Source organism: Topomyia yanbarensis, chromosome 3 (genome assembly GCF_030247195.1).
Source record: "Topomyia yanbarensis strain Yona2022 chromosome 3, ASM3024719v1, whole genome shotgun sequence".
Lineage (NCBI taxonomy): Eukaryota > Metazoa > Arthropoda > Insecta > Diptera > Culicidae > Topomyia > Topomyia yanbarensis.
In genome coordinates, this window is record NC_080672.1 from 96,695,168 (window position 1) to 96,714,236 (window position 19,069).

The 19,069-nt window shown below is 39.3% G+C and overlaps 1 protein-coding gene across 1 annotated transcript in view; it reads right to left on the reverse strand.

Annotated features, from left to right (window-relative positions):
* LOC131688698 (dicarboxylate carrier SLC25A8-like) overlaps positions 1 to 19,069 on the reverse strand; it is a 41,832-nt gene that overhangs the window by 7,760 nt on the left and 15,003 nt on the right. The window contains exon 2 of the mRNA XM_058973147.1: positions 13,129 to 13,543. Coding sequence (XP_058829130.1) covers positions 13,129 to 13,260 — 132 coding nt within the window. The 5' untranslated portion in view covers positions 13,261 to 13,543. The remainder of the gene's footprint in view (positions 1 to 13,128; positions 13,544 to 19,069) is intronic.

Genomic DNA, 19,069 nt, shown 5'->3' on the forward strand with positions numbered 1-19,069 from the left:
TCCGCCAGGCCTTCACTCAAGCTTTTATAATAAAGAACTTACTTAATGGATTTGAAACCACCGGATTTCAGCCATTCAATTCCTATATATTTACCGACGATGACTTTCTTGATATGTGACTGATAGACCGGAATCGGAAAACCAACCAACTGCTAACGATCATTCAACAGATCAGAATGTCACTGAACTTACGGTTCCAACCCCTGATGTTGAGCAAAAGCAAAAAGAATCAATCACTGGTATTGCAGCGTATGAGATTCCAAAAGCTACACCGGTTCCCCGAAAGCGACGCAGGCCGGTTAGAGTTGGAAACCTCGAAGATTTCGAAGAAATTAAAAAGACTCCAAACATAATGGAACCAAAGACTCCAGACACAATGGAACCACTTGTTAGCCCAAAAAAAGTCGTAAGCGTGGAGAAGCTCAGATTCTGACAGACACTCCGGTTTGAACGAAAATTGAGCTAGAATTCAGAATCAAGCCAGAGCAACGAAAACTTTTATTCTTGAATTGTTCCGAAAATTATGAATCAACTTGGTTTAAAAAAAATTCCGCGCTATCAAATAAATAGTTTCATTTCAGCACTAATATATTTCTTTATTCAAGTGTACAAAAGGTGTGCTCCATTTACAACATTGAATACAGAATCTTTTAAATATTTTTTCAAAGAGGAATCAAGTGTCCTAAAATTAGGGGTCGAGTCTCCACTAGTCTAAGCATTTTCCATTTATTTAATGTTTTCCAGAAATGCTAATATCTCTTGTCCAGTGTAATATTTCCATGCATTTTTTCTGCGAATATTAGTTATCCCTAGAACTATATATTATAATATGTAGTCATTACTGCATGTAGAAAGCTAAAAAATCCTGCGTGTTCTAAAACAATGCTTTGATGCTAGTCCCGCAACACCTTTCTCGTGCCTCTTCAATGATTCTCTGCGCTCAGGGTTTTTCCTGACTTGGAAGCGATCCTTTGTTTTCCGGTTTTCAAAAAAAGATGTAAACACGACGTGCGCAAATATCACGAAATTGTAGTCTTATGTGCTACATCTAAACTATTCGAGTCAATCGTAGTGGATTTTGTCACTAACAACTGCCTTAACATAATAGCTGAAGAATAACATGGATTCATTCCTAAACGATCTACTAGTACAAACTTAGTTTCATACACATCCTACATAACTCATGCACTTCAACAGACTTCAAATTGACGCGATTTATACAAACCTTACTGCACCTTTCAACGAGATCAACCACAGTATAGCAGTTGCCAAACTCGAACAGTCCGGTTTGAATCCACCTTTTCTTAGCTGGTTACCTATTTGGACGTCAAATGAGCGTAAAAAATTCCCTAGTAACAATTGGGGTTTTACGGCGGTTTTATAGCCACTCATAAAACTTTGATTGCACTTGTAGCGTACTATAAAACTTCGATTGTTACTTGGGTTGACATACTATTTCCCAACCATTTGCTGCTATCTCCGGAGTTTCGCAGGGCAGCCACCTGGGACCCCTAATATTCCTGTTATACTTGAACGATGTCCAATCTTCACTAAAATGTCTCAAGCTTTCCTATACCAACGACTTCAAGCTATTCACCATCGTAAAATGTCTTGATGATGCATGATGATGACTTCTTCAATGTGATCTAAAAACTTTCGCCAATTGGCGTAGCAGTGCTCCATAATAGTCAAGTATTTTCTATTGACTAATTTAACGTTTAGGAAACCAACACACAGCGACTCTCCACCTGATCTAACATCATTTGGTAAAAATTCCACCCGATTTAACCTCAATCTCGCACTAACACAACTGCACATGGGTTAGTCAACTATAAACTTTATAGCAATAATCTTCGGACTTCTGTTAGTGATCTAGGCGCAGTTCATGACTCAAAGTTAACATTTAGAGACTATATTTCATACATCTCATAAAAAAAAACTTCCAGAACACTTGGCATTATCTTTCGTACAGCCAAAAAAATCAGAAATGTGCACTCTTTACAGTCTCTCTCTTGCTCTCTAGTACTATTAAAACATCATCAGCTGAAGACCATTCAGCTCTTACGACTTCCCTTGCGCCTGCTTCCCTGGAATGAGCTGATAAATTTGCCCGCGTTTGAAGACAGGTGTAAATTGATTAGTCTAGACCTGCTCAGTTATCGTCGTGATGTCGCAAAGGCCTTTTTTGTCTCCGATATTATTCAAGGTAATATCGATCGCTCCGCATTACATCAATAGTTGAACTTCAAAATTCATCGTCGTGTTTTACGATCCCCGGGCGTTGCGACTGACTTTGTTGATTCAGGAGACTTGACCAAGCGCGAGATTCAACAATTATTAATAACGTGTTCTATTTGGTTCTTAAATTTTTTTCAAAAATATTTTTATGCTTGTTTTGATCCCATCAAGTAATTTTAAAAGTTTGGAGTGAAAAATCCTTTCCACATAGAAAATATGCCGTAATTGATGAATTGGCGTTAAATGATGTATTTTTTTTATCAAACTTTGTATCGACATTGTTGGATTGCGGTTCGTGGGTCGAGTTAAAACTCCCAAACACCATCGGCATTAACTTCCAACAATTCCAAATCCAGCGTTACCTCCTTTTCTACCTTTACTGACCTGTAGGCCTTTCTTACACTGGTCCCTGATGTTCAATCCTTTCCTTTCCTGTAGATGTTCCTTCTCCAAAGTGTCCGACTTCCTTCCAAATTGTTGATAGGTGAAATTCGGTTCCGAATAAAAGTACCACTTCCGACTAACGTTCCGAATAATAATCACACTTTATTGAAGCTAAACAATACAACGATTTATTGATAAAGATGCGCGTGTAGAGGCCGTGTTTATTTAAAGGCAATCGGTTGGCTACTGACTGGCCAGAAATTTTTCTTACTATCTTCTACCTACTATCGTTCGGATCTGCATACTACTTTGCTATCATACAATCAGTGTATGTGATAACAATTAGAGATGCTCCTTTTTCTTTTAGACGATAAGCGTATAACAGTTAGTTTATAGTTTAGGATAATGTAGGCATAGCAAAATTTAGATACTAACTACTAATTGCAACATTACCGGCCCCCTTGAACTAGTTTCAACTATATAATCTAGACATATAACACTAAAATTGACCATTAACACTAAAATTGACCATTAACAATAGAAAGCTTACATCTAACAAACATGTAAAATTTAAGGACCTTCTGTACTCTCTTCTGCTATGGCATTTTTGTGTTCCGATGGCAGTGGACATATTCGGCATACGGGTCTTCTGTATATTCCGTTTGCTGTCTTTACAGTCACTACGCGAACGATATCTTTTTCACCAGGATGCACCTCGATGATTCTGGCTAAAGGCCAGCGCAGTGGTGGCAGGTTGTCCTCTCGTAGTACCACGATGCTACCAATACGAATTGGGCTTGGTTGCAGATGCTTGCTCGATGTTTGCAATTCACAAAGATATTCTTTGCTCCATCTTTGCCAGTAGTGCTGGAACATTTGCTGTCGATGTTGGTAGTGGGCAAGACGATTTGTGGGGATGCTGCGGAGGTCTCGTTCTGGAAGGGCTTTCATAGAGGTGCCGATCAAAAAATGCGCCGGCGTGAGGGCATCGAAGTCTGAGGGATCGTCAGACAATGGTGCTAATGGACGGGAATTTAGCGCAGCCGATATTTGAACAAGAAGCGTGGTGAAATCTTCATGAGAGAGCTGACGTACACCAATTTCCTGCTTGAGAGACGTTTTGATGGAGCGAACTGCGGCCTCCCATAATCCGCCGAAATTGGGTGCTCTAGGAGGAATAAACTGCCATGAAATACCTTGTTGAGCAAGTTCGGTTCCAATTTTGTTCGATTCATTATTTAGAATGCGGTATAGCTCATTTAACTCGTGCTTGGCGCCAGCGAAGTTTTTAGCATTGTCTGAATGAACTTCGCTCGGAACACCATGATATCCAATGAAGCGACGGAAAGCCGACATAAATCCAACTGTTGATAGGTCACTGACGATTTCAAGATGCATCGCTTTGGTGGCGAAACAAACAAAAACAGCGATATATGCCTTGGGAGCTGCGGCACGACGATGCGGAGGCTTTAAATAAAAAGGACCGCAGTAATCCACACCTACGATGGAGAACGGTCTACTTGGTCGAACGCGTGGACACGGAAGCTGGCCAGTTGGTTGCTGGATGGGTACTGGATTACAGCGAAAACAACGATGACATTTCTGAAGCACGGTGTTGACCACTCGTTTACCATGTATGGGCCAAAACTCCTGTCTCATAACCGCTAGTGTTAGTTGACGTCCTCCATGGACTGTTTGACGATGAAAATAATCAACGAGCATTCTGGTGAAGGGATGCACACTTGGAAGTATTGTTGGATGTTTTGTAGTGAATTCTTGGGCGGAATAACTAAGACGACCACCAACTCGAATGATGCCGGCCTTATCAAGAAAAGGACTAAGCAACCTAAGCGTAGACCTTTTATGCACATGTCCGTGCTTGTGCAAATGTTTAAGATCATTCTCGAAGCACTCGGCTTGAACTAGTTTGACCAAAGCCAACTTTGCCGTTGAGAATTCTTCGACAGTTATAAATGGGGAACGATTGCTACTTTTGACATTCCGACAGTTGCGAGTAAAACGAATGCAGTATGCAACAATGCGCAAAAGTGGCTCCAACGAAGAACGCATCATGAACAGCGCATTCGGCTCTGGCACAACAATGGCAGTATGAACTAGCTTTCGTGTCTCCAGCTCTTCATCAGTGAAATTCACGTCTCGGGTATTGGATTGACATATTTCAGCCGACGACTGCAACCACGGAGGCCCACATTTCCACAGCAAGCTTTGAAGAAAGTCTTCAACTGACATACCGCGAGAGACTAAATCGGCAGGATTCTCCTTTCCCGAGATATGTTGCCAGTAATGTCCATGTGACAGCGTCTGAATAGTAGAAACACGATTAGCCACAAACGTTTTCCACGTGTTAGGAGGAGATTTTAGCCAGTGTAACACAATGGTAGAATCAGACCAAAAGGTACACTTGCAACCAGTCAAATCAAGAGACTTGACTACTTTCGCATGCAGACAAGCTGCTTCCCTTGCAGCGCAGAGTTCTAGTCGCGGAAGTGTTAATCTTTTTAGCGGAGCGACGCGGGACTTAGCAGACAGCAACTCGATTCGCACATTTCCTGTTCGATCCACTGTACGTATATATAAACACGCTCCATATGCTAACTCGGAGGCGTCAGCGAAACAATGAAGCTGAACGTTGACCCAACCGGAAATGAATGCAAACCTACTGATTCGTAGCTCTGATAATCTGGACAACTGGCCGTAGAAATCTCTCCATTTCTTCTCCAGGGAGGGCGGCACAGGAGCATCCCATCCAGTTTGTGCTTTGCTGCTTGCATAATAATTTTTGCTGAGACCACCACCGGCGAAATCAATCCAAGTGGATCGAACAGCTTTGCTATAGCCGAAAGCATGCGCCTCCTGGTCCAAATATCGCTATTTTCTGCAATGTCGTAAACGAATCGTAGGTGATCAGTGCTTGGATCCCAAGTAATTCCTAAAGTCTTCACCTCTTCATCAGGATTCAGCTCGAACGTAATCGACAGGTTAGTGCCAAGCTGATCTGCAGGAATTCCAGCCAAAACTTCAGGACGATTTGAACACCATTTCCGTAGTACGAAACCTCCTTTTGACATGAGATCAGCGAGCTCCTTTCGCAACTGGATTGCCTTCGGGATACTTGAAGCTCCACCGATAAAGTCATCAACGTAGAAATCGTGAACTAGCGCTGCACTCGCCAAAGGAAAGCTCGCACCTTCGTCAGCAGCAAGCTGGTGCAATGTTCTAATTGCCAAGAAAGACGAAGGTGTTAGTCCGTATGTAACCGTTAACAGTTCATATGTTTCGATGGGCTCATTCGTAGAAAATCTCCAGAAAATACGTTGAAAAGGAATATCATCCCGATGTAAAAGTACCTGTCTGTACATCTTCTCAACATCTCCGACGAGGGCGACTTCATGCTTCCGAAAACGCAGCAGCAAACTTACTAGTTCATCCTGAATCGTCGGTCCTTTCAGAAGCGCATCGTTTAGAGCAAAACCACTATCAGTTCGGGCTGATCCGTCAAACACAACGCGCACTTTTGTTGTAGTGCTTGATTCCTTCACCACTGCATGGTGGGGTAAGTAGTAGCCTTTCAAACTACCAGCTTTATCCATGTCTGCATTCAACTCCTCTTCCTTTAGCAATTTCATATGCCCTAGGTCCACGTACTCCTTCACAAAGGCGTGATATTGATTTTTCATCTCCGGATTTCGCTCCAACCGTTTTTCCAGCTTCGAAAATCGCTCCAATGCCATAGTTTTTGATTCTCCAACCATCCTATCGAAATGTATATGCTTTGGCAGGCGAACAATGTATCTTCCATCCTGCAAACGACCATGAGTTTTAACGAAGTGTGCTTCACAATCCTGTTGCTCTTTAGACCAAGGCGGTTGATCTTCAGAGCTTTCCACTTTCCAAAATCGTTCAAGTATATCCTCCAAATTTTCCGATGCAGTTGCCATGTAGCAATTAACTGATTGATTGCTAGAGTTTACACACTTGCCCGAGACAACCCAACCGAATACAGTGTCCACCAAAATGGGGAGTCCCGGGCCCAATGAAATTCGTTTCATCTCGCGCTCATACAAGAACCGATAGAAATGTTCCGCCCCAATTAGTAAATCAATCCGACTGCTGGTGTTGAATTCTGGATCAGCCATTCGCAAATTATCTGGAATCTTCCAGTGCGAAACCGCTACGCTAGCCGAAGGTAGTTCAGAAGTGACCCGCTGTAACACCAAGAAATCCACCCCAACCGAGAATTCTGTCACTCTAGAACTGATGATTGTACTGACTGCATGCTTGGCCCTCGATTCTGACTGTCCGACCCCACAAATAGGAACATTTACCGACCTCCGTTTCAATTTCAGCATTTGGCACAATCGCTCACTCATAATATTTGCCTGCGAGCCGTTATCAAGAAGGGCCCGAGCTAATTGCTTTTCACCATGCTGATCCCGTACTGCTAATACAACCGTAGACAAGAACACGTTGGATGTACTCCTTTTCGTTCCAACACTGTAAGATCCAACTGCTTCGTCCTCCAAAATTTCATTTTCGTTTGCTTCTGCTCCACTCGTCGCAACATTTGCTGATGCTGTTTGCGCATCAGATTTCCGTGAAGATTGTCCACCTGATGTGTTGCTAGAAGACCCGCCGTTGCTGGGTGGAAAACCCGGATGAATGAGAGAATGATGTTTTTTGCCGCACGTCCTACAGTTGAAGTTTGAGTTGCATTCTCGTACCCAATGTCCGACTCGAAAACAGTTACTGCACAATCGTTTGCTGTTCACGAACTCCAATTTTTCCTTGAGATTCAAACTCAAAAATTTCGCGCATCGCGCCATATAATGACTGTCACCACAACATGGACAAGCTGCGCCGACCCGCTCGTTACCAGTGACAGCGTGAACCGCTAATTTTGGACGTTTAAATGTAGATTTTTGAAGAGCATTGGAGCATTCTATCGCATTCGATGATACAGCATCTAAAACCCGTGTTCGTTTCTCTAAAAATGCCACCAGAACAGCAAAAGTAGGTACATCAACCGATGCAGCATGGTCCTCCCAAAGCTGGAGTGTCTGCCCATCTAATTTTGAACACATCCAATGTACTATCAGCGCACCCCAACTATCCGTGTTTTCACCCAACTGTTTGAGGATTTTTAAACGCTGCTCGAACTCGTCAACTAATCCATGAATTGCAGCAGCAGATTCCTTATCGATCTTTGGATATTCCATCAAAGCCTGAAGATGACGCTTTTTGAGCAGGTATTCGTTGGAATATCGTTTGGTTATAGTAGCCCAAGCTATACCATAATTTCCGCCAGTGATCGTCAACGACTCGATGAGCTTTGCCGCCTCTCCCTTCAATGCTGATTTCAAATAATGGAATTTTTGAACATCGTTAATTTCCGCCGATTCATGAATGAGAGATTCATACGTAGATTTGAACGATAGCCATCCTCGATAATCTCCATCAAAATCTGGTAATGAAATCTGCGGCAGACGTACTCCAGAATGAAATCCAATCGAGCTGTGATTCCGCGCAACGCTGGTGTCAAAATTTGGTGCAAATTGGATCGAAGGGGCAATTTGACTCAGCAAAGCTGCTCGCAAGTCAAAATAAAGGTTCTCAAACCTTGCATACACCCTGTTGTTTTCCTCCTCATATTCGTCTTTTTCATCCAACCCATCAATTTCCTCCTGAACTTCTTCGAATTCCTCCCATTTTTTCTCCAGTTTGTCCAGCCTACTCTGAACCTGCCCGCTTTGTGTTTCCGAATCGTAGGCATCCAAGAATTGAGCATGCCGTTTCAACGATGCAAACATGCGCTCCCGCTTCTTGATTTTTTCTTTTATCAATCGTTCTGCCATACCCACTACCAACACTAGCTCAGGAACACAAATAAATCCTCCGGAGACCAAAAATGATAAAAAGGAACCAGGAAGTACCGCTAACCAAAATAGGATTCTTTGGACAGGTACTCACCTGAGGCCTGTCCAAGATAGGCCTTGTATTTAATATTGATCGGCTTCCGGTCCCCGTCGGAAATAAAAGAATCTCTTGCTATGTTCCGTTGACAATGGTAGAAGGACATGCAGTTCCAGCTCACAAAAGCAAGATTCACCAAGGCACGAAAAGAAAAAAATCCATAAGCGCACCCGCAACACAGGTGGAAAAACTTGGAGTGTCACTCACCTGTGACCTTTCAATAATAGGCCTTATATAATTCTCAATATGAACCTATGTAATACGCCGTACGAATTGATCGACTAAACCCTGGAGTGCAAATTCAACTCCGCCGGATGGTTGAATACAGTGACGTCATCAAGTAATTGTAATTTTCCTTGCTTTCGTTGGCACAGTAAATGCATCTGCCTAATCCCCGTATCCTCCAAAAGCGCCAGCGAAGAACATGCAACGAGATGATAACACCGCGTAACACCACAAAAACTGTATAAATATATTGGACAGGCACTCACCTGAGGCCTGTATGCAATAGGCCTTGTCTAATTTTAAAAAAAATATCCGAGTTCCACCGTTAAAATATCCCATATGTAGCCAAAAATTCCAAGAGGTTGTCACGTATTCAATCGTCTTCGTTTCTGCATGCACTATTCCAGCTCCGTAAATATCAAAACCGTGCTCACTCACCAGTGAAACAGCAAAACGTTGTGTGGTTGATCATGTGCGAAAAGAAACAGAAAGATCCAAGTAGCACCGAAATGCAGAATAAAATTGTTTGGAATGCCACTCACCTGTGGCCTTAATCTATAAGGCCTTGTAGAAATAATATCGCCAGCAAGTTTTTTATGGTTTTCCAAAATATTTCGAGAAGAACTATTGCTGTCTGATACGCAGAGTGGGAACTCGAGTGAGTGTTCTTGCTAAGTGCACTTTCAGGCTCAGGAAATATTTCATCTGCATCTCATGGCGCAATTAGATGGTGATAGAAGTGCCAGCAAAATGACGATTTGCGCGCGCTACTTTGACCAAGCCAAGAACAATGACCGATCGAACAATGGTGCATGTGGCTCGAACTTGACCGCAGATCCTGGTCACGGCACCAAAAATGTTGGATTGCGGTTCGTGGGTCGAGTTAAAACTCCCAAACACCATCGGCATTAACTTCCAACAATTCCAAATCCAGCGTTACCTCCTTTTCTACCTTTACTGACCTGTAGGCCTTTCTTACACTGGTCCCTGATGTTCAATCCTTTCCTTTCCTGTAGATGTTCCTTCTCCAAAGTGTCCCACTTCCTTCCAAATTGTTGATAGGTGAAATTCGGTTCCGAATAAAAGTACCACTTCCGACTAACGTTCCGAATAATAATCACACTTTATTGAAGCTAAACAATACAACGATTTATTGATAAAGATGCGCATGTAGAGGCCGTGTTTATTAAAAGGCAATCGGTTGGCTACTGACTGGCCAGAAATTTTTCTTACTATCTTCTACCTACTATCGTTCGGATCTGCATACTACTTTGCTATCATACAATCAGTGTATGTGATAACAATTAGAGATGCTCCTTTTTCTTTTAGACGATAAGCGTATAACAGTTAGTTTATAGTTTAGGATAATGTAGGCATAGAAAAATTTAGATACTAACTACTAATTGCAACAGACATAACTACTAGAGTAATTAATTTGTGTATAGAACTCATATACCGTGTTAACCCTCATGAAGTGGTGAAATGGTTTTACATTAATCGGAATATTGGCATAGTTGTTTATAAAATTAGCACATTGAACGTAAGAACCAATGTTGAAGAGACTTGACTAAGACTTTATGGGGAGACTTGACCAATTGACAATAAGCTGAAGAAAGATACAAAATTCCTAATATTTACTATTCCGTGGTACCTACTGTTAATGTTAATCACGCCACAAAAAAAATCTCACCTTAAACACCAGACTATATCTTCATAGTACTAGTCAACAAAGTTATATACCTGATTTCGTCACGTGTGAACATGCATTGTAATCAGTACAGTTAATCCGAAAAAGGAAATGCAATAAAAAAAACAAAATTCATGAAATACAATCCTTTTATATTTTTTACTGGTACTAAGGACCTCGAAAATATGGGAAAAAATGATTATAGCGTGTTTCATGCCATTATTTTTTGTTCTGATATTTCAAAATTCTCTTGGTCAAGTCTCCCCACGCCTTAATCAAGTCCCCTCGCGGTGGGGAGACTTGACCAGAAAAAACGACCACAGAAAAACTTTTGTAACTTTTGAAAAAGTAAATTAACAATTCTACAAAAAATCATGAACAGGCACAATACTTTTGCACATTACATTTCAACAAATTCTAAAGGATTGAATTTTTTTAGAGGTTTACATAGCTTTAATTGAAAAGGAGTTTGATCATAACAATCATCGAAGGCGGAAGTGCATTTTTTCACTGCTGTCAATTTTTGTTCAGAAGAAATTTCTACTCTCGATAATGAAATATACGAATGGATTTCCGTAAGATGGATGCCGATAGTGCTGTAGATTGTAATAGGCAACTTAGGACATAGAAGTCCTGTATGGATTGTTGTCGAAGGTGAGTGGTCTGTTGGTTTGTATTTTTATGCGTTTTTTTGTTTATATTACTACTAATTAACCAATTTCGCCAATTTCTCTATTGTTTCAGAGAGCGAGTAAGGGCGGTATAACCCCGGCTCATAAGCCAGGGCAGGGCTAAATACTTCTGTCCCATCCCAGGAACCTAGGACCAAAGAAGTGACATTAACCCTCTTTGCAAAGATCATCGATTTATCAAACCCCCATCAAATTGAAACGGTACGGTTGTCCACGTTTCTTCCTTACTCAAGGTTCAAAATAATCCGTTGATTAAATTATTCATTGAATGAATAATTTGATTATCGTATAATTTTCAATCATCTTTATTTTGTACGCTGCACAGTTGGCCTAGCCGCTTTAATGCTTGTGTCATATTCAATATGTGCCACAAACATTAATAATGACAAGAAAAATTGTGGACTGCAATTTTCCAGGTATTGGCTGTGTATGTGTAGACTAGACTAGGTTTACATAGCTTTAACTGAAAACCTGGTCATGTCTCCCCATGTTCCCTTAATACAATTGCGTGTCCGAAGTTTTGGTTCTCCAACTCTAGATGAACCACATCTCGTACCACGTACAGGCAGCTGAAACTTAAGAATATGCTATTGTTCCTAACCAGGGGTGGTAAAGAATTATAGTTTGCTGGAAAATTCTGAGAACCAAGTCGATTATAGAGAAAATACAAATGTAACAGTATTTTTGCAGCACCGACGTCCTATTTTTGGAATTTCTGGCGACAAATGGTTACAAAGCAAATTATGACATCGAAAAAGCAACGGTGAAATCTAAACCTAAATCAGTTTAGGCCGAATTTGAATGACAATATCTCTTCGGGGTGTTGTCGTTCTGTTACCTCAATATCCCCTCGGGGATGTTGATATATCCGCTCATCGAGAAGTGTCTTTTATTCTGATTCTCTAACTTTTCCACTTCCCCAATCCTTCCCATCATGAAAATGATGAAGACAAATCACGGCAAGGCCCAAATCTCCGACCAACATGGGAAACGTGCCATTTGAGCCAGTCGCTACTGATTCGTAATAATACATATGTTCCTATGATGCTTGGTAAACATTAAGGTAATTTATTTGAATCAGAAATACACAATATGATTCTACCAGCCTTATTTTACAACCTCAGTGACTGTTTTAAAAATGCATTCAGATCATCTTAAACTTTTGAATTAAACTCGCAATATTTGAGGTTGAACTACAACGTAAAAGTAAGCTAACATTGGTAGATTCGTACCTCTTGTAACGAGAGTAAACACAACATTTGAAAGCCAGTAATCTGTCAAACAATGCGGTAATCATCACACTACACAATAAAACAAGGCATAATTATGATTACTTATTTTGGGTTTTTTGATTTTTTTATCAAGTTTTGATTCAAGTTATTCCTCTGTGCGCTGACCAGATCGTGGAGAGTTGACTCAAAGGTTTTAACTTATGCCATTACCACTTTGTCTGTTAGAAATGAACAGCTGCCCTACGTCATCGGTTAAAGTCCACGATGAACCAGTTTCACGCGCCACAGTCGCAGCTGATCAGCTGTTTCCTATACTAAACACTACCCCGTCTCCGGTCGCCCACCTTCATATGTTATCGCTTTTCACATCTGATTGTGCCTACTGCAAATCAACGGACGCCGTAAGATGTAAGAAGAGAGGCAAGGCGATATGTCTCGTTTCACTAGTCACTATATATTTACAATCAGATTGACTGGCAGTTTCTATACAGTTTACTATTCGCCAAAACGAACTTTGTACCCGTAATAATAAACTATCGAAGCGCGGGTGAAATGAGTGTATTGCCTATACGAATGGTTTGCACAATACATATGGACACCACTTCAAAGTCCAAAATGAAGAATGCGCCATTTCAATAATAATAATAGATTGAATTACGATCTAGATTAGTGCACTCACCTGAAGTCGAACTTTGGCAGTATCAAGCGGGAAAGTAACGAAATCGGCCCAACACGCGGCCGTTCCGGCTGTGAGCAGCTTGACGGGCACCGACGCCGTCAGTTCTTGGCGTTGCGGAAATTGACGATTCATGGTGACTGGTTTGCTGTCTGATGTACTCACAAAGCAGTGTATGAGTGATTTTTCGCTGCTTCAAACAGTTGACCGTACCGGCGGTTAATATATTGCAATTGGGAAATAAATATAAATATAGTTCACTTCACTTGTACAGGACAGGACACAACACTATATCGATGAAACACTGAATAGTAACTGCCAGGCTGAAACGATTGTCCCAGGCTCTTTGGTCCGAACAATGATCGTTGTAACAGTGTGGGAAGAGGCAGGGCACGATAAATGACCGATCGGTGGACTTCTGTGAAAGGGATAGAGAGACGGAAAATCACTCATAAGTGGAACGGAATACTTGCAAGTACAGGTTACTGGTTTAGATTGTAAAAACTGAGCAGGTGGCAGTTTCCATCTGTATTTTTTCAAAATAAACGAATAACATCTATTACAATGACATTTTCGTTTTTACCTGGTGCTACGCCGGTGTAGTGTAAAAAAAGAGATAGGTAGACGTACTACACCCAAGTTTGAATGAGTGTAACGTACCAATTACACCGGTATAGTGCACAGTCAAAAACGAAAATGCCATAATCGTATGCTTGCCAATTTTGTATATTTAGAAATATAATATTCAAAATGTATTGGACAGGCTGTTGCGAAAGCATTAAATTCACAGTTCAAGATTAGTAATAACACCGCTTCCCTGAGTCATACCATTTTAATGAAAATGTTTATTTTCAACGCTTAAAATTTTAGAATATTTATCTGAGCAAACATTTCTAATATTGCAATAATAATATTCCATAAAGAGTTGTAAGTTAATCAAATCGAATATCTACTTACTTGCCTGTCGTGCGTTCCAAAATGGAAAAGAAATAATTTGCGTACTGTCAAGAACCAATTCCTAGTAAATTAATGTAGATACTGTCAACGCAAATTTGCACAGCCAGCTTAGTTACAGATACATATGATAAAGAAAACTTGCCTACATAAATCATGGACAATTTTTAAACGCTTGGAGGATGTACCGAATATAAAAGAATTTTCATCGATTCCTAGCAATTTGTCATATCTCGTTAGAATTTCGTTATTGGTAGTACAATACCTTCATGCAGATCTTTAAATTGAAACTGTTATTGTTTTCTAAGCAACTTTACTCGCTGACCAACTTAGACAGCTTTTTCAGCTTCCTATAATAACACCAAATTACGCACATGCACTTTTCCTGTTTGGCTCGGCAATTACCGGCATGACTTGTCGTATCGTATTGTGATCTTATACGTAAAGTATACAAATCACATTATAATAAGAAAAAATCAAATAGTTCAATAACGTTAAACAGTTACACCAGTCTCAACTGTATATAACCGTTAGTAGATTCAGGAACAAATGGTCCGGTAAATAACCTTGCTATCACTCCATATACCCATATTATCATAAGCGCAATGCGAGAGCTACCCAACTCCTCATGCGCATATCCTGTCTCGTTGGATGTCACACCATGTGTCTGTACAACCTATATAAAGTTTAATTCGCAACAAATTGTATGTTTCCAATACATAGGCATATGAGGCTCAACCAACGCAACTGATGTATCTAACAGTATGCTCGGATCTTTTCAACAACAAAAACGACCTTGTCAACTATAACAGCAGATTGACCGGTTTTATTGGTAAAGATTAGCATTTACCCTACTGGGTATTGATTGTTTTGGTCTGAAATCGGTCAACGGGTTGTTGAAATTCGCCAACAGCTTTTTTCTGCTTAGTCATGCGTCGGATGATACGCAAATAGTTTGAAACAACAAAAAACTTCACGCTTTTCAGGGCTTGTCTCTTGACGTAGGTGATATAAAAATCACGACTCATCAAACTAGCAACAACGATTTTGCGTGAGTTTGCTATTTATGTAAATCTTTACCATATAAATATTGCTCGTATTACCGACGCTTAGCTACTACACAAATATTAAACAAATATTTTCGGTAATATTTTTCTAAGAAATGAACAACAAATAAACAAACAAAACATTTTGTTGAAGAAAATAACGAAACTAAAATAAACACATTTGTTTCATTCGCAGTTTCGCACTATAATGAATATAGAATGCACGTGAAAATCGGGGCCTCATCTGGTGTCGCATGCCTATCTAGACAGAAGCATCTTCTGCATTAAGGGGGTCCTCTACTCTCGAGGCCTGAAATTGAGCTGTTTACGGGAATAAATTGCAACGTATCATCTGGATAGATTTTGAATTTCTATTTTTAATTACATGTTTTGACATTTATATTTTAATTTTGAAGACTTGAACATTAGAACGTCACTGATTACTACATTTTATAGTGTCGTAAAATAGCAATAAAAATTAAAAATGTGAATTCAAAATCCCTTCAGCAGATACTTTGTAATGTATTCCCCAAGAATAGCTCAATTTCCGACCTCGAGAGTAGTGGACCACACACAGAAAAAAAAGGGTAAATATAAGAGTTTTTCACTCTTAGCAAAAAACAACCAACGCATGCTCTTAGTTTGAAAATAAGATTTTATTTTGATTACTATTGTTCATTAGCTTAAAAGGAAAACTTTTATTCTAATTATTATTCTTGAATAATTCAAAAGTTTTACTTTCAACCTAGTAGTAGGCGTTGGTTTTTTTTTGCGGATCACTCTTACTTTTACCAATATTTTTTTCTGTGTGCACCTTAACTGTGTCTTTTGCAGATGTCTCGTGTCATACTGCCTTGAAATTTTTTAGTTGTATATTTTATTTCCAACACCACCAAACGTTTACTTGTAGTCTATTCAGGACAGTAGGACACACAGCACAGCGTTTCCGATTACACGTAGGGAGATTTGCCTGTTTTAAGATCATAAAAGGAAACATATAATTCGCCCATTTTCGCCATGTTTATATCATCTTTGTTCAATGCATTGGCTCAAATAGTAGGGCGACAATTGGGCCAGTGGCGTAGCCAGGGGGGGTTTTGGGGGTTAAAACCCCCCCAAACCAAAATTAATTGGATTGAAAAAAAATTGATGCTGGCGAATTTAATTTAATATTCCACAAAATATTTTTGGAAAAATATTTTCTGATCACTACATTGAGAACTGTGTTTAAAGCGTCATGAGAACTTTTGGAAAATTGTGGGAAGGGGATCTTGTAACTTATCTCTTAGCCAAAATCCAATAGTTGTCAAATTACTTCAATGTAAAATAAAATAACTGTCTGAATTATTATGAGCTCATTTTTGGAAAGATTCTTCAAAATATGGATTAGAGACAATTTTTCGAAAGGGAATCTAAATTTGAATAGGTTGATTGCATATAAAACATAAGCTTATTTACCGAAAACTTGCATACATTTCAACATTTGCTGAAAATGTATTTTTTTTAGATTGTGTAGAGCTTAGACAACAATTCAAGTTGAAAGCTGATGCAATTTTGTCTCTAGCAGGTCAGGATCGGTTTTATGAGCATTGGATTTTTGTTGTATTATCAACTATATGAATAGCCTCTTAGCAGGATGCAATGAATGGCGTACTAAAATTTTGTGTGCTACGTACTAGTACTGCAAGTTGTGAGGTTGACTAATGTAGAAAAGTAAAATTAATGCTCGATAAATTTTTAACGGTCACTATCACATTCATTCGAAACTGCCAAATTTCGATGTTAAGTAACATTGAAGAATTTCAAAACGTAAAACTGTTCATCTGCTGATAGAATAATTTTGACGGTTAATCCTCCTAGAAGTAATTATAGACAAGAATTACTCTTCAACCAAATTTGGGTCGAGACTTAATGTTTCCAGCAAAGTTTTCGAAAGTGCCATTTCAAACAACTTTGTCAAAGACATAAATATCCCACATATTCAGAGTATCGAAATATAGTAGTAGAAAACCTTTACAACAAGCTATTCTGAAATTACTGTATTTGATAAATCTCTTCTGCGGTAATTAAATAATAAATTCACATTGCGTTCAAGGTGCCTTTGAAGCTTACAAAAAAATAAGGGAACTGGATTTAAAACAAATAATTCCCAGATATTAAAAGGACTCAAAAACACAAAGAGTGATTCCATTTTCAGGAGCTAGCATCAATTCGGCGCAAGCTTAGTCCGCCCACCAAGTTAGTGTCGGATTCTGATGAGATGAAGTCGAAACGCAAGTTTCAGTTCCATCCATCCATAATTTAGTTATAGGTTTTGTGTTCTCAACTCGCAATGATTGTTTCAAACAATTTTATCCGTAGCGCAGAAAAAAATAGTTTTCACCTAAATTTTTCTTCACTAAGAAGAAATATAGCAGGCCCAGTCCATTTAAATCCCTATATGTTGAATTCATGTAGCCTTCATATTTTCAACAAAATTGTTTGAAATGACATTATCAAAAACTTTGCTGAAGGCACCATGTCTCTTAATATTTTTGAAAAATTAATTCACCATAATTACCTCTATGAGAGTTAATCACTAAAATTTCGATATCAAAGCAGGCGCTGTTTTATGTTGATAACTTCCCGAAGTTGTCAAACCTTCAAAGTCAAGGATTATTATATTAGGTGATCTTGAACGTTGAAAATTTTTTAGATCACTTATCCCACTTTAAAAGATCGCAATTTTTGACTTCATTGACATATTATACAAGAAAATAATCTATAGAGGTTTGAAAACTGTTCCATGTTGATCCTTCTTGTTTGTAGACTGGAATGACATCTGTTAGACTACTTATGTTTTTGAGTTTTCAATAATTTATCAAACTCATATTAAATTTAAGCATTTTTTCAAAAAATTTGCGATTTTCATCAAAACCCCCTCCAAACCAAATTTCTGGCTACGCCACTGTAGTTGGGGAACTCGATTAGAGTTTTTGTTGCGCTCAAACACGAATATTTCATCATTTCCATGCCATTTGTGTTATTATATTTGGTCGGTGCTAGGTCAGACCGGACTAAGTGACATTGTATTGATTTCGCAAAAAAAAAAACAAGTTAAAAGTTTGAATCGCAGCATCCTTTACGTTATAATTCAAAATTAATTTTTGCCATAATTCGTGCTGATTATAACATATTTCAAATCTGGCAAGAGTAGAAAGTTAAAGAATTTTTTTATCCAATGCTATTATTATCACATTTTTTAAGATTTTGCAACTTAGTCCGGTCTGACTTAACACCGACCATTTGTACTTAAGAGCGCAGCAAAGATGTTAATGTCAGTTTATATACATTTCACTGATTGTAGACCGAGCAATTAATAAAATAGTGAGGCACCCTCCATAATAGGGCCAAAATAGGCTCTTTACCCTTCTACAGACCCCAGTGTTTTGGTTTTCTAAAGAATTGTAAAGTGACACCTTAAGTGCTCGATCTGGTGGCGAATGGCTATGAAAATTATTATTATTATTCTGGTTGCAGTTGAAAGCTGGAAAATTCATCCAGCGACAATCGGTTTTTCTCCTGTTTAGTGCTAATCCATGATGTCGGAAGTAGTGCGCTGGATAGCGCATCATTGTACGAAAACAGCGCACTACTTTCGACGTGATTCCATTGTTTAGAACCAGAGAAAATACAATTGTCGCTGGTTGGATTTTCCAGTTTTTCAACTGCAACCAGAATATTATCAATTTATATTTCATCTGACCGCTGTTTGACTGTGAAATAAAACTTGAAACTATATGATTGAGCGATTTCTAATCCGTGTGATGAAGCGGCAAGACGATTCTTCACATCCATGCAGACCCTCGACAGTCGTGACGGTACGAGTCATCCCGTAGAAAACAGGACAAATATGCGATCATGGGCAGTGTGCACCTCGAAAATCAACGAAACTTCGGCCAGGA